At 47.9% G+C, this 13,989-nt stretch overlaps 1 protein-coding gene across 1 annotated transcript in view; it reads left to right on the top strand.

Annotated features, from left to right (window-relative positions):
* KIF26B (kinesin family member 26B) overlaps window positions 1-13,989 on the top strand; it is a 475,672-nt gene that overhangs the window by 379,468 nt on the left and 82,215 nt on the right. Inside the window, 4 exon segments of the mRNA XM_024754522.1 lie at window positions 3,801-4,007; window positions 9,304-9,397; window positions 10,593-10,855; window positions 13,640-13,823. Of these exon segments, the coding sequence (XP_024610290.1) occupies window positions 3,801-4,007; window positions 9,304-9,397; window positions 10,593-10,855; window positions 13,640-13,823 (748 nt within the window).

Genomic DNA, 13,989 nt, shown 5'->3' with positions numbered 1-13,989 from the left:
GGGAGGGAGTCTGGGTGACCACGTGGGCGGATCTGCCTGTCAGTGGGCTGTGCCGAAGGCTGTGGCAGCCGGCGCTGCTTCATGTTGATGGAGAGTCTGTCCAGTTCAGGCACAAAGCTCTGCGAGTCTCACGTATCCGCTCTCCATCAGTCCTGCCGGGCCATCCAGTAGGAGGCGCTGGAATGATTAATGAACAGGACAGGAGGACAAGTGCTGCCTGGAGCAACCGCTGTCTGCCACCATCCACTGAATAATTAGATAACTGCGGCGAAGCGGGCTCCCAACCAGGGAGAGCTTTGGTAGGTGACCTGCTAAGCTAGTCCCAGAGAGTCAGGGCGTCAGGCCCACGCTCCCCCACTTTGGGCCTCTCTAGCTCCTCTGCTGCTGGGACTAAAATAGTGACAGTCCCCTGGACCCTGAGAGCTGGGGAGAAGGCTATGCACGCTGACAGCTGTGGGTACCCTGTACCCAGGGCAGCAGTCAGAGGGAGGGTTGACGTACATGTTGCCAAAAACCTACGAGTGTTTGCAACAAAAGCACAAACTCCTGGCAAGAAGTCGGGAGACTTTCTTGATCACAAGTGATATCTCCTAAGCACTTTAATTACAGAGGATTAGCAGGAAGTGCAGTGCTGGGCTCAAGGAATAATGACACAAAGAAACGAAGCAGAGAAACCCAATTTCCTTCCTTTAAGGGGAAAAAAAATTATCCATTTATTTAAATGAATTACAAAGGAGAGAATGGAGTGTGGCATTTCCCTCAGCCCGGAATTCAGTGGATTTTTAAAGAGCTGCATATCTCCTTGGTCAGACCAGAAGCTGGGATCTGCAGCCTGTCTGCAGAAATTGAACTGCAGGCTCAGAAGTTCATTAAGATTCAGGAGCCTTCCCCCTGGACAAATGGCTCACTGATCCAGCCCCTCCTCTGCTGCTTCTCCTTGCAGGCCCTTGCCTGGCTTAGTTCATATTGTACATTCAGCACCTCTAGTTACCCAGAAATTGCATGCAAAGTTGTGAAATAGAAAAGCAGTGGGCCATGTGACCCCATCAGTTCTGCCTGGGGTTGCATCATCCTTGACTTGTAGTGTTCAGGGGCTGGGCTAGGAGGTTTGCTTACAGAAAGACCAGAGGGGGGCTTCCCTGGTGGTGCAGTGGTTGAGAGTCCGCCTGCCGATGCAGGGGACACGGGTTCGTGCCCTGGGAAGGTCCCACGTGCCACGGAGCGGCTGGGCCCATGAGCCATGGCCGCTGAGCCTGCGCGTCCGGAGCCTGTGCTCCGCAACGGGAGAGGCCACAGCAGTGAGAGGCCCGTGTACCGCAAAAAAAAAATAAAATAAAATAAAGAAAGAAAGACCAGAGGGCCCAGACACCTACCAAAAGTTGCAGTTTGAATACATGCTCTTAGCACACCTGCTGTGTAAGTGGGGCAAATCTATAGTAATGAATGGAACTGAAATAAGATTGGAGACATTCATGATGAACAAGAAAATTGCCAGAATGGAATGTAGACAGAAGTGATGGTTATTGTCATACACGCAATGACTATGTGTGAGACTTGACGGGTTTTACTAACAGGAGCTTTTTTTTTTTTTTTTTTTTTTTTTTTTGCGGTACGCGGGCCTCTCACTGTTGTGGCCTCTCCCGCTGCGGAGCACAGGCTCCGGATGCGCAGGCTCAGCGGCCACGGCTCACGGGCCCAGCCGCTCCGCGGCATGTGGGATCTTCCCGGACTGGGGCACGAACCTGTGTCCCCTGCATCGGCAGGCAGACTCTCAACCACTGCACCACCAGGGAAGCCCCTAACAGGAGCGTTTTAAGGCCCAGCACTTAATACCCAGCTCCATCTGCAGTGATTCCCCCATGGCATCCTGTTTTTGAGACCAGGGCAAGGAGTTCTAAAACCTTATCATTCACACCGTGATTGGAAAATGCTAGGATATCGTGATTCAGACTGTGGCAATACAGAGAAGAGGAGGAGAAAAAAGAATCAGGCGCCTACCCTGTGCTCAGCACTTCACATGTCAATTCATTTCATTCCCACAACAGTCCCATGAGATAGGTGATGTTGTCCCTAATATACAGGTGAGAAAACTGAGGCTCCGAGAAGTTTGACTGTGTATAGGAGGCAATACTTGGCATAATGGAAAAAGTATGGGTTTTGGAGTCAGAGGTGGGATCAGAGCCTAGCCTTACCATCCGCAATTTCTGTAGCATCTGTTTTCTCATCTATAAAATCTGGACGCCTATGCACTGGCCTGTTGGGAGGATTAAATAAGATACCATAGACAACAGCACAGCCTTAGCACACCACAGACCCTCAGGAAAAGGCAGGTACCATTGTATGACCTCAGAGAGAAAATCAAGATTTGCACCTTGAGGGGTCAGCCTCATGCCAACCTTCCACCATGACACCCGCCCCCTCCCCGGCCTCCGGATCCACACCTGAGTACTATTCTTAAGTGATAACAAGCCCAGCTGGGACACAGGGCAAGCCCATCCGATGAGTCCAGTGCCCTAGGAATTCTTTACCTTTCAGCTTTGCCCACTGCAGATGAGTTCCCATGCCTCAGCAGACACGGCTGAGATAAGCAGGAGGGTGGCCTCACTCGGTATGCACAGTGTAGATTATTCTCTGAGCATTTCTGTATGTTTGAAATCCTTTATGTAAAATTTTACAATCCTTTTCCCCAAAATTGCATGACTGAGATTTCTTCAGGCCTGAACATTGATTGGATGAAGAGGGCATGACACAGAGAGGAATTTAAAAATAACCCTGAATATAGCATCAGGATTTGCCACATCGTATTACAAAAATCTCCTGTCTCTGTGTCTGTGTGCCCTGCTCCTCTATGTATTATGTGTCTTCTGCATCCCCAGTGCCTAGCTCAGTGCCTGGCTCATCGAGTAGGTGAAGTAGCAACGCAGTAACAAAGAGCTGGTAAGGGAGCAAATGCTGACCATTTCCCCGGGATTTGAGCCTCTAGAAATGTGTGTGTGGCTTCAACTTGACTTCTGCTCACTTCAGAACTCTAGGGCAAGCAGTCCATTCCCACAAGTACCCCGCTCGGCCCTGGGTGGGGCTGAGCCGGGCTGAGCCCTAGAAATGTCCATGTTCAATGACTTAGGAGGTGGGTTAAAGGGGCACTGCTGCCTGTTTCCCACAGAGACGCACTTTCATCCCTTGAAACGATCATTTCTCTGCACTCACTAAATGGGATCCCAAATAACATGTTTCAAACAAGTCTTTTATCACTGTTGCCCCTTGGAACACATTTCAAATGCTGGCCATTAAAAACAGGCCGTTTCACAGGCTTCTAACGATGATACTAATAACTGTGGGTTTTTGTCTCTAAGAGTCCTGACGGGCAAGACTCAAGGAGTAAATTACGGAGCTAACTTTTATGTACAGGGTTTATTGATCTGTGAGCTTCAAGGGAACTACACCAGCCCCCCCCAAAGCTTGGCAGTCCAGATTACCTTTTCATCTAAGTAATTGGGCCACCTGGGTACAGTTAATTCTCTATTTATATTAACAGGAAGACAAAGAACATGATGTGCCAGTTCTGTAGTAAAGTAACAGACGTATCAAAATATTCTACCTGGTAATTATAAATAAATTGAGTTTTCCCATGACCCGCTGAGGGTTATGTTGCTAATTCATTGTGCATTTTATCATAATTTGTCACGAGAAGATTCCATGCTGCCACGTATACTTGTGTCTCCAGAGTACGTAAAGGTGCTCCATCATAAAGTATCCAACTGTCTTAATCCCTGTCATTTCCTGCTTTTGTTTCTTAACAGGTGAAAGTCATGCTTCGCATTTGTTCCACGTTGGCTCGCGATACCTCGGAATCCAGCTCTTTCTTAAAGGTGGACCCACGAAAGAAGCAGATCACCTTGTATGACCCCCTGACATGTGGAGGTCTAAATGCCTTCCAAAAGAGAGGGAACCAAGTTCCTCCTAAGATGTTTGCCTTTGATGCGGTTTTTCCACAAGATGCTTCTCAGGTGGGTACCACCCCTTCTCAGGCTCAGGCGATATTGATTAGTTTCAAGAAGCTTTAACTATTCGCTAGGACCCGTGAGCTGGGAGGGTATCTTCCAGAGCACCCTGATAGGTCACTTCCACTGCCTACACAACAACTTTCGGGAGCCAATTTGAGTTCCATTGAATAGTTCAGTCCTTTTGAATCGCTGGTGTCATACCTTGGGCAGGATTGTTGTGACAGGATTTCAACAAAACATACTCTTGGAGAGAAGGAAGAGAGAGCCAATCAGTGGATGGCAAACAGAAGCAGGAAGAGAGCAGGCAGAATTGGAAGTTTCGGGTCCAGCTGCATCGAGATGCTGGCCACTGGTCCATTAAGACCCCACTCCTGCCTGGGCTTCTGGGTGTGAGTATGTAAGAAGGGGAGAGATGTTTCACGGGGCTGGGTTAGAATTAGGCAGGGTTTGGGACTTCCCTGGCGATCCAGTGGTAAAGACTTCGCCTTCCAATTCGATCCCTGGTCAGGGAGCTAAGATCCCACATACCTCTTGGCCAAAAAACCAAAACATAAAACAGAAGCAATGTTGTAACAAATTTAATAAAGACTTTAAAAATGGTCCACATCAAAAAAAAATTTAGAAAAAGAAAAGAATTAGGCAGGGTTCTAGGGCTCCATAGAGGACAAGACCTACTGAGGACCTGGAGTGCTAGGCAGGGAAACTGAGGCTGACGTGCAGTCCTGTGGCCTGCGTCAGGGGAGCGGAGAGGAAGAAGAGAGGCTGGGGATAGCTGGAGTGTTGGTTAGCTATTGCTGCATTGGAAACCACCCTAAGCCTAGTGGATTACAACCATAAGTATTTATTATTGCTCATGAGTCTGGAGGTCAGCTGAGACCTCCAGACCTCTGCTGAGACCTCAGCTGAGACCTCCAGACCTCTGCTCCTAGCTCGGCTCACCTGTGTGTCAGTGATCAGCTCTGGGTTGGGTCGGCACCTCTACTGATCTTGGCTGGATGCTATCACGTGTTTGAGGGTTGGCTAGTTTTAGGCTGATCCAGAATGGCCTTGGCCAGGTCACCTGGTCTGTCTTCCATGTTGTCTCTTATCAACCAACAGGCTGTCTTGGGCTTCCTCTCAAGGCAACGAGAGGATCCAAGCTTGCAGGCCTCTTGAGGTCTAGGCTCGGAATTGACACATCATCACTTCTGCTGAAGGCGACTGGTCCAAATTCGAGGAGTGGGGAAGAGGCTCTGTCTCTTGATTGGAAGAGCTGCGAAGTCACATTGCAAGGGGCACGCACACAGGGAGGGGTGGAGAATTGTGGCCATTTTTGTTAGTCTGTTATGAGTATAATTTGGAGGCTTCTTGGGGGACCAGGGTGCCAAGATTCCTTAACCAAGGCTCCTGGAACCAATCCCAATAGAACAGATGCGTACTAGAAGATTCACTTACACCATCTGGTGCAATTCATCTGCAATGAATTGGTGCAATTGGATCTTCTAGTAGACATCTATAACCCAGGTTATAGGTGTACAGTGGCCTACTTTGCCTGCATTTTGGCATCAGACACCTGCATCTTCCTGATAAATTTCCAGCACTTCCCAAGATTTAAACAAAACAGTGTGCACTCGGGTAACCAATAGCCTAGAGAAAAACCTGAAGACAGGGTGCTGATGGGTACCATTTGCAGCTCTTGCTACTTTCCTCTATGTGGTATCTGAGTATAGGAAGTAGCGATGTTCACACAGACACCATAGGCACTCAGCACGTATTACAGGCTCCATTCATTAGCAAGCTAAGCGTGTGATTTTCCTAAAGAGTTTTACCATGAGAAGACAAAGTACTCTATGAATAAGTTCTGTAGGTTTTCTCCTCGTTACATTTTTTGTGTGTTGGACCACCCAGTGGGCTCACTAATCTAACCCTGACACTGGGTCTAATAAATGGCCTACAAGTGATTTAATTAACAGTTAAAACCTTTCAAAAGCGAATCTCCCTAAGTCGTAAGAATTCCAAAGCAAACCCTAAATTAAGTGTGGACTATTAATGAGTTTTAGATTTATTCCGGAAAAGGGAGCCATTTTTATTGCTAGTCTTTGCTTACATTCCACACTTGGTTCCAGAGCTCATGTGCTCACTCTAACAGTTGCTATTGTTTCAGAATGCTTGCTTTTGTTACATTTCCAATATAATAAATTACATTTCTATATAAATTTGTAGTTTTCAAGAAGTTTCATATACATTAACCCATTCTACTCTTCCTGGAATTCTGTGGTATTGAAAAGGGAGGTAGTGCTGTTTTCACATTACAGACAAGGAAACTGAGACTCAAACATTCAGTCTCTCATTCACAGACTCTTTCCTGAGTAGACCTCTGTCCTGGAGTCTTCCTATTAACCAATCTGCGTCCTGCTCAGGATGGTGTTGTATCTTTGCCCTCTCGCCATTTTATCCACTAGTTACTAGCAGCGTGTCCTTGGGCAAGTCACTCTACCTCTCTGGGCCTCAGCGTCTTCATCCATAAAATGAAGACAAGTTCAAAATGTGCCTCACTGGGCTGCTGTGATTCACTGTGTGGATACACGTGAGGTGCTTAGAGCAGAGGCAGAACACAGTGAGTGCGCAACAAATGCTACTGTTTTTACCATGCTGTTGTCATTGTTAATAGTAATATCACGCTGCCGGTGTGTTCAGCCTCAGCCCCTGGGAAGGAGCACCCTCTGAGCCTCCGGAGCAGGAAAGCAGGAAAGCGTACAGAATGGGCCTCTGCTCTCAGGCCCCTGTTGTTGGCCTGTGAGGCAGCAGCAACCACCGTGACCCAAGGCGGTCATGAACTTTGCTTTTACCCGGTCTTTAAGGACATCCTCCTTATAAGCCACACTCAGTACCCTCCAGTGGCCTCGGCGGTCACCAGCTGCCCATTGCTGGGGCATACCTCTTCTGGTTCTGGCTTTGAGGAGGTGTCTTAATCCATTTTCACTTCCTTAACAAAACAGCACAGACTGGGTAGCTTATAAGCAACAGAAATTTATTTCTTACAGTCCTGGAGGTTGGAAGTCCAAGATCAAGGAGCTGGCAGATTCAGGATCTGGTGAGGGCCCCTTCTTGATTCATAGACAGATGTCTTCTCGCTATGTCCGTTGTGGAAGATCCAGGGAGGACTCTGGGGCCTCTTTTATAAGGGCACTAATCCCCTCCACGAGGGCTCCACCCTCATGATTAATCACCTCCCAAAGGCCCCACCTTCAAATACCATCACATTGGACATTCAGTTTCAACATATGAACTTGGTGGGGTAAGGGGAACACAAACATTCCATCATCACCAGGAAAGGTGGGCAGCAGGACAGAGTCCTGCTTGTGGGCAACAGGCTTCCTGCACACCCAGCCCTGCCCGTGGAGTCCACTTGGGAAGGCTCCTGCTTCTCTAGGCTCAAGGGGAAAGACAGCAAAGGGCCTCCAGGGGCCATTGTCAGCTAATAAACACCAGATGGACATGTTGCTGACCGCTGTCTTCTCAGTGGACACTGGACAAGAATTCTGCAAGGGGAGGCCTGCCCAACCTGTGTCCTGTGAGGCTGCTCCCGTTTCTCTCTGTCCTCAGGCCTTTGGACGGGTGATTCAGTAATGTGCGCGGATTTGGTCCACACACAACCATCTTTCTCTTTGCTGACCTTGAATCTAATACAGTTTGTTTTATGTATGGCTCAAGGTGGGCTCTCAGCCTCCTAACCCCCATCTCACTTTATGTCCGAGGAAGGCAGAGTTCATTTGGTGATAACTTCTCCTGGCTCTGCAGAGGCACCTGCAGCAAATTCCATCAAGATTCCACCTCAGTCTCAGGGTTTAGCTCCGGACTCTCATTGCCTAGGCCTTGGGGGTGAGACAGATCCTGTGGTCCCCACCGCAGCCTCATCCTGCCACCCGCTTCACTCAGGAAGAGCCCCCAGCAGAGCTGCTGAGGCCATCACCAGAACAACTGACAGCTGTTAGGAGTGTGGTTTTTCAATTTCGGTTCGGGAGAGAACATGGATTTTCGAACACTTAGGTTCATTGTGTTGTTGCAACCTGGAGCTGAATAACGACATTCAGTGCCGAGGCTGCAGTTCTCAGATTCCCACTGGGAGGCACGTTGCTGCGATGCCCACTGAGCTCCGGGTTTGCACGTCCTCTGAATGCTTCCAGATCTGACTCTGGTGCTGAGGGAGAAAGGAAGGTGCAGCACACGGCGAGTGATTCTTCCTCCTGCTGCTGTGAAAGCCTCAGATGCTAACCAGAGAGATTTCCCAGACCCCCAAGTTGGTTCACAAAATTTATTTTCTTATCATTTGCAGAGTGCTGTATTGGGTGTTAATGGGGAAATACAAAACGTTACCAAGAGACTGGCCTCTGTCTAAGGATGTAATAATCACATTGGAGATGAGACACATAACAGGCTGAAGACCACCCATTGTATACTGACCAATGGTGATATATAGTGTATACATTGAATGTATCTAGAGAGAAAGAAAGAAAAGGCTGGGTTTTTTGTTTGGTGTGTTTTTTTGCGGTACGCGGGCCTGTCACTGTTGTGGCCTCTCCTGTCGCAGAGCCCAGGCTCAGCGGCCGTGGCTCACGGGCCCGGCCGCTCTGCGGCATGTGGGATCTTCCCGGACCGGGGCACGAACCCGCATCCCCTGCATTGGCAGGTGGACTCTCAACCACTGCGCCACCAGGGAAGCCCAAAATTCTGGTTTTGAAAAGAGAAGGATGTAGATGGAGAAAGAGGAGAGAGTTATCAGGAAGACAAAGCAGACATGCATCACAAACCTCCTGCTTAGATTAGAACCATAATGTATCCCAAGGTCACTTTCCCGAAATGGCACATCACCCTTTACCCTCTAACAAGCCTAGCCATTTCATAAGCTCAGAGTGTGTGTGTGTGGTGGTGGTGGAGGTGTGCGTGTGTAAAGGAAGGATCTAATTAGCAGAGGGTGAATGGAATATTTAAATACTTGCCCGGGGAGGAGGCCAGAATGGCGTGAGGTCCATGAAAGCACTCTGCGTTCCCGTTCCAGCCTGTTCGTGCCTGGCCTGCAGAGACAGCAGCTGAAATGTACCACAAATTAGCAGAAGGGTGGTTTGCTTTTAATGTGTGTAATGCTCAGTCTTGCGAGGGAGTGGGAAGTACGAAGGGTTCTGCGCACCTCCAGAACTGCGTTAGAGCCGACCCATCTGGAAATGCCATGGCTCTGGGACCCTGAGTCCCAGGAGAGCAGGTGCAAGTTTCCATTGTTAATGGTCGACTCACAGTTTGTGTCTCCTCTTGTGTCTGCCAGGCGGAAGTGTGTGCTGGAACCGTGGCAGAGGTGATCCAGTCTGTGGTCAACGGGGCGGATGGCTGTGTGTTCTGTTTCGGCCACGCCAAGCTGGGTCAGTGAGAGCTTTACTTTTTCATGCTGCTTGCTGGATTTCCCAATCACTTTATCCATTCTTCTGTATTGTACCCAGAGTCCTCAGATGAAGGGAAAGGTGGTTTCCCACAGGTGCTGAACTGAATAATCATGAATAACCATTTCTGCTTCTGAAATACAGATGCTCATCCTAAGTGGATTCCCGGTCATCTAGGAAAGCCTTAGAGTCCACGAAATGCACAAAAGGAGTAGTGGGGTTGTTCCCACTCGGTCCAGGGCAGGGTCACGCCCAGAAAGCCAGCAGGAAAATTACATTTCCTGAGCAGGGGTTGCTGGGGAGCAGAGAGGACTCCCCTTCCCCAGAGGACCTGGGTTCAACATAATGCCAGAGGAGCAGCCACCAAGCAAAGGCCAGACCACATTAGCACGTGTCTGGGGAGATCAGTCTGCCAGCATCCTTGCTTCCCACCACCCAGCTGTCGGGAATCCACCTGTGCTGAAGCACCTGGGAAAGGCGGCCGCCACACACCTCTGTGAGGGTTTGATGACTGAATCCCCTTGAAGTGCCTTCTTAATCCTGACCTGTGGCCATCTGCTCACCAGGTCTCACTTTACATGCTTGATAAGTTAGTAATTTGGCAAGTTCCAAAAAGTGTCCCTGGGCAGAGCTTCCAACAGCAGCTTTGCAATGATGGAGCCAGTTCTAGGCCAGGTCGGAAAGCCCATTTCATCTCACTGCCACTTCGCTCTTCCTGATCTCTGATCAAAGCAGTGATCCAGATTTTAATGGAATTTGCCCATGCAAAATATACACAGCATTTAACTTGAAAAAGGATATAAAGTGTAAGTATGTGGAGTGAATCTGTGGGGTGGTGATAAAAAGAACCATATCAGTGATGAAAGCCTTCTGCCTTCCCACCATGAGAAAAACAGTACGGAAACTGGATAGCTTGTAATGTTTGAGATCCTCTCCTCAAGGTCAACTGTGATTTAATCTTGTCATTAGTTGGGGCTCTCACATTCTTTATTATAGCTATTCCATCAATAGTACTTGGAAATGTCAAATGTTTAATATTTCTCTCACCTTTTCCTTTCCTTTCTTCCCATTCCCCGCTCCCCATGCCTTTCTTCTGCATCCTTGGCATCTATTCTTGAGACTATAGAATGATGCCTAGACACTCAAGCTGCTTTTCTTTCTTTCCTCGCTCTCCCAGGAAAATCCTACACCATGATCGGAAAAGACGATTCCATGCAGAACCTTGGCATCATCCCCTGTGCCATCTCTTGGCTCTTCAAGCTGATAAATGAACGGAAAGAAAAGACCGGAGCCCGTTTCTCAGTGCGGATCTCAGCCGTGGAGGTGTGGGGCAAAGAAGAGAACCTTCGGGACCTGCTGTCGGAGGTGGCCACGGGCAGCCTGCAGGACGGCCAGTCTCCGGGCGTGTACCTGTGCGAGGACCCCATCTGTGGCACGCAGGTGATTGCTTCTGGGGCTTGGCTGGCTCCAAGGTGGCTCATCCCTACCTCGGTAGCTGGGGCAGTTCACCTCATGGCTCACTCAACATGCAACCGGGGGAGGCTTGCAAGTGTTTACTTTAAAGTGGACTGGAACTTTATGGCCTGCAGCTGCAGGGCAGCTGCTCGCCCAACCTAAATATTTGTACCTTGAATCTAATTGACAATGAACAGGAACCACAGTTGTTATAGCATTTGGGGGAAATTGAATTCACTTTCTTTACGCCCCTTTCAAAACAAAAAAGAAAATACCATCTTTCTTTTGTTTAGCAACAAGCGGAAATGTTTACTGCTTTGCACAAATAGCTCCAGCCATTACTGGGGCTGTTTATGGCTCTATAAACTGTGTTTCTGGCACTGGTTTACAGCCGGACTAGTAGTGCTGTAGGAAAAACTAATAACCACTTTCTAATTGCAACCATGATATAATTGCTGGAACCATGGAAGCCAAGAGAAGTTCCAGTTCGCCTTTTCAGGATGTCATGCCTGTTGGGAGTGTTTCTCCCTCGCTGTTTGACAGTAGAGGTGGGAATGACCTGGGAAGACCCTGGTTCATACCCAGAATAATCAGGTTTTCCAGTCTTTAGCTATAGGCTCTCTTTTCTAGTTTTATCAGATGCCTCCTTTTTAGATAGGTGTTCATTTTGATAAGTACCTGCCTCACCCCAGGTGCGACTGTTTTCTCGGGTGAGGATATCCACTCTGTTACACCCATCTCCTCACACCTGGCCATGTTCCTCCCCTGCTTAGAGCACCTCAGATCCTTCCACTTCCATTATGAATCCTCGTGGTTCACAAGAGGCCCTACACAACCTTACAGCGTCACCTGCTACCACTCCCCTGCTGCCACTCCTCTTAGATTACATTTAGGTCCCCTAAGAAAGCAGTGCCCCTCAAACTTCAGTGCGCATAAGAAGCACTGGTGATCTTGTTAAAATGCAGATCCCGGTTCCATAGGTCTGGGATTGGGCCTCTGATGACGCATTTCTGACGACCTTCCCAATGACTGACCACACTTTCAGTAACAAGGCTCTAAGGCACCAACCATCCTCCCTCTTTTTACTCTGGGCCTTTGAACATCCTGTTCCCTGTGCACAGAAGGCTGCTGACTCCTCTCCTCTCGCTCTTCATCTGGCTAACTCCTTATTTGTTGGGTATCAGCTAGTTGACACTTCTTCCAGGAAGCCCTCTTAGATGTTTCTCCTGACTGTCGATTGTGGTTGCCTGGTTAGTTCTCAGCAACTCCCAAAGGTCCTTACCATGTCGGACTAAAATTGGCTCTTCATAGTTTTAACAGATGCATCAGATACCATTTGGATATGAAACCTAATTAGAATGCAAACTAAGTGGTCATACAGACATTCATCCAGTGGCTCTCAAACTTCAGTCTTCATCAGAGTCACCTGGAAGACCTGTTAAAACACAGACTGCTGGGCTCCACCTCTAGAATTTCTGATTCAATACGCCTGGCATAGAGCCCTCAAATGCGCATTTCTCAGCACCTGTGATGGAATCAGTGTCACCCTACCCACTGCTCCCACTCCAAGCATTACTTAGACATTCAAATATGCTATAACCTCCATTCACTTTTATAACTCCATTAGTGAAGTTCCACAGTGGTGAAAGCTCTGGGTAACTGAAGATTAAGAAAAAGAGGAAGAGGCCAACATCCTCTTTACCTTCTTGTTGAAGAATCTTAAACATTCTTTGGGTTATCTTTTCTGTGATAGCAAGTATAAAACAATGAGCACCACAGAACCTCTCTGAAGGTTGAGGATTTTGATGGTCTCAGGTTCCAAATATCGACTCTCATGATTCAGAATTATAGATACAGTTAGAGTCAGAATAGAAGACTGTCAAAATTTGACCCTAAGGCACATACTGCAAATCACTCCTTTGAATAAATCAGAAATATTAGTTTACTTTTCTTCCCTCCCACCCCCAGTAAAGGAGTGCTGGTCAAATGCCGATAATATTGCTCTGAGTAAGGTTTACTGTAATTACCAAGGCATCTCATAGGATTTAGACACGTTGCCCACAGTGCTTCTTTAATGAATTAATGACTATGCCATGAACATGAATTTAGCAACTAAAGATAAAATAGATAGCCCTTAAATGATATAGATGAGACGTTCAAGTATCTTGGGTGTTTTCATATGTCTTTTACACTTACTTCTTATGTCTTTTACACTTACTTCTTATTTATAACTATGCTAGTAAATGTGGCCTAAAATTGGCTCTAATTAAATAGCTGGGAAAATTGAGAATTGAGTTAAAGCTAACTAAGGTTTTTCACTTCTTTGTGATACCAGTACTATCTGGACTAAAATCACACTTTGCAACCCACCTGCTTCTAAACACTCTAATCTTTGAAATCAAGATGCAGTCACATCCCTCATGTTTTCTTAGGTACATGGATTGCCCAGGATGTTGGTTTGCTGGCCTCTGCGGAGGTCAGGGTGGGACACCTGCCCCCATGGATCACCCAGATACAAGCATTTGCTTTTCACACCTGATACTTACAGATTCTAATTCAGTTGTAAAATGGGTGAAAATATGTTTCATCCAATAAGCGTGCTCAGTGTTACTTTTCAGATACGAATAAATTAAGCTGAGAATCGCACATGGATAGAGGCCCTGGTTCCAGAAGGACGTCCAGCCTTCAAGAATGCGGAACGGACAGCCAGCCCCGAGTGGCAGGCAAACCGCCCGCCTGCAGCTTCAGTCCTTCCCTTGTGTCTTCCAGCTGCAGAACCAGAGTGAGCTGCGGGCGCCCACTGCGGAGAAGGCCGCCTTCTTCCTGGATGCTGCCATAACCTCCCGGCGGGGCAGCCAGCAGGACTGCAACGAGGACGACCTCCGCAACTCCCACATGCTCTTCACGCTGCACATCTACCAGTACCGCATGGAGAAAAGCGGCAAGGGGGGAAGTAAGTCGGCCTCTGCCCTCGAGCCTCCTTGGCCCTCCCTGGAGAGAAGCCTCTCCTCGAGGGCAGCTGTGACCTTTTTGTTTGTTTGTTGTTTTGGGTTTTGTTTTTTTTTTTTTTTTTTTTTTTTTTTTTTTTTTTTTTGGGGGCGCGGGCCCCTCTCTCTTTT

This window comes from Neophocaena asiaeorientalis, unplaced genomic scaffold, assembly GCF_003031525.2.
Source record: "Neophocaena asiaeorientalis asiaeorientalis breed wild unplaced genomic scaffold, Neophocaena_asiaeorientalis_V1.1 scaffold524, whole genome shotgun sequence".
NCBI classification, from domain to species: domain Eukaryota; kingdom Metazoa; phylum Chordata; class Mammalia; order Artiodactyla; family Phocoenidae; genus Neophocaena; species Neophocaena asiaeorientalis.
This window is presented reverse-complemented; position numbering and strand designations above follow the sequence as displayed.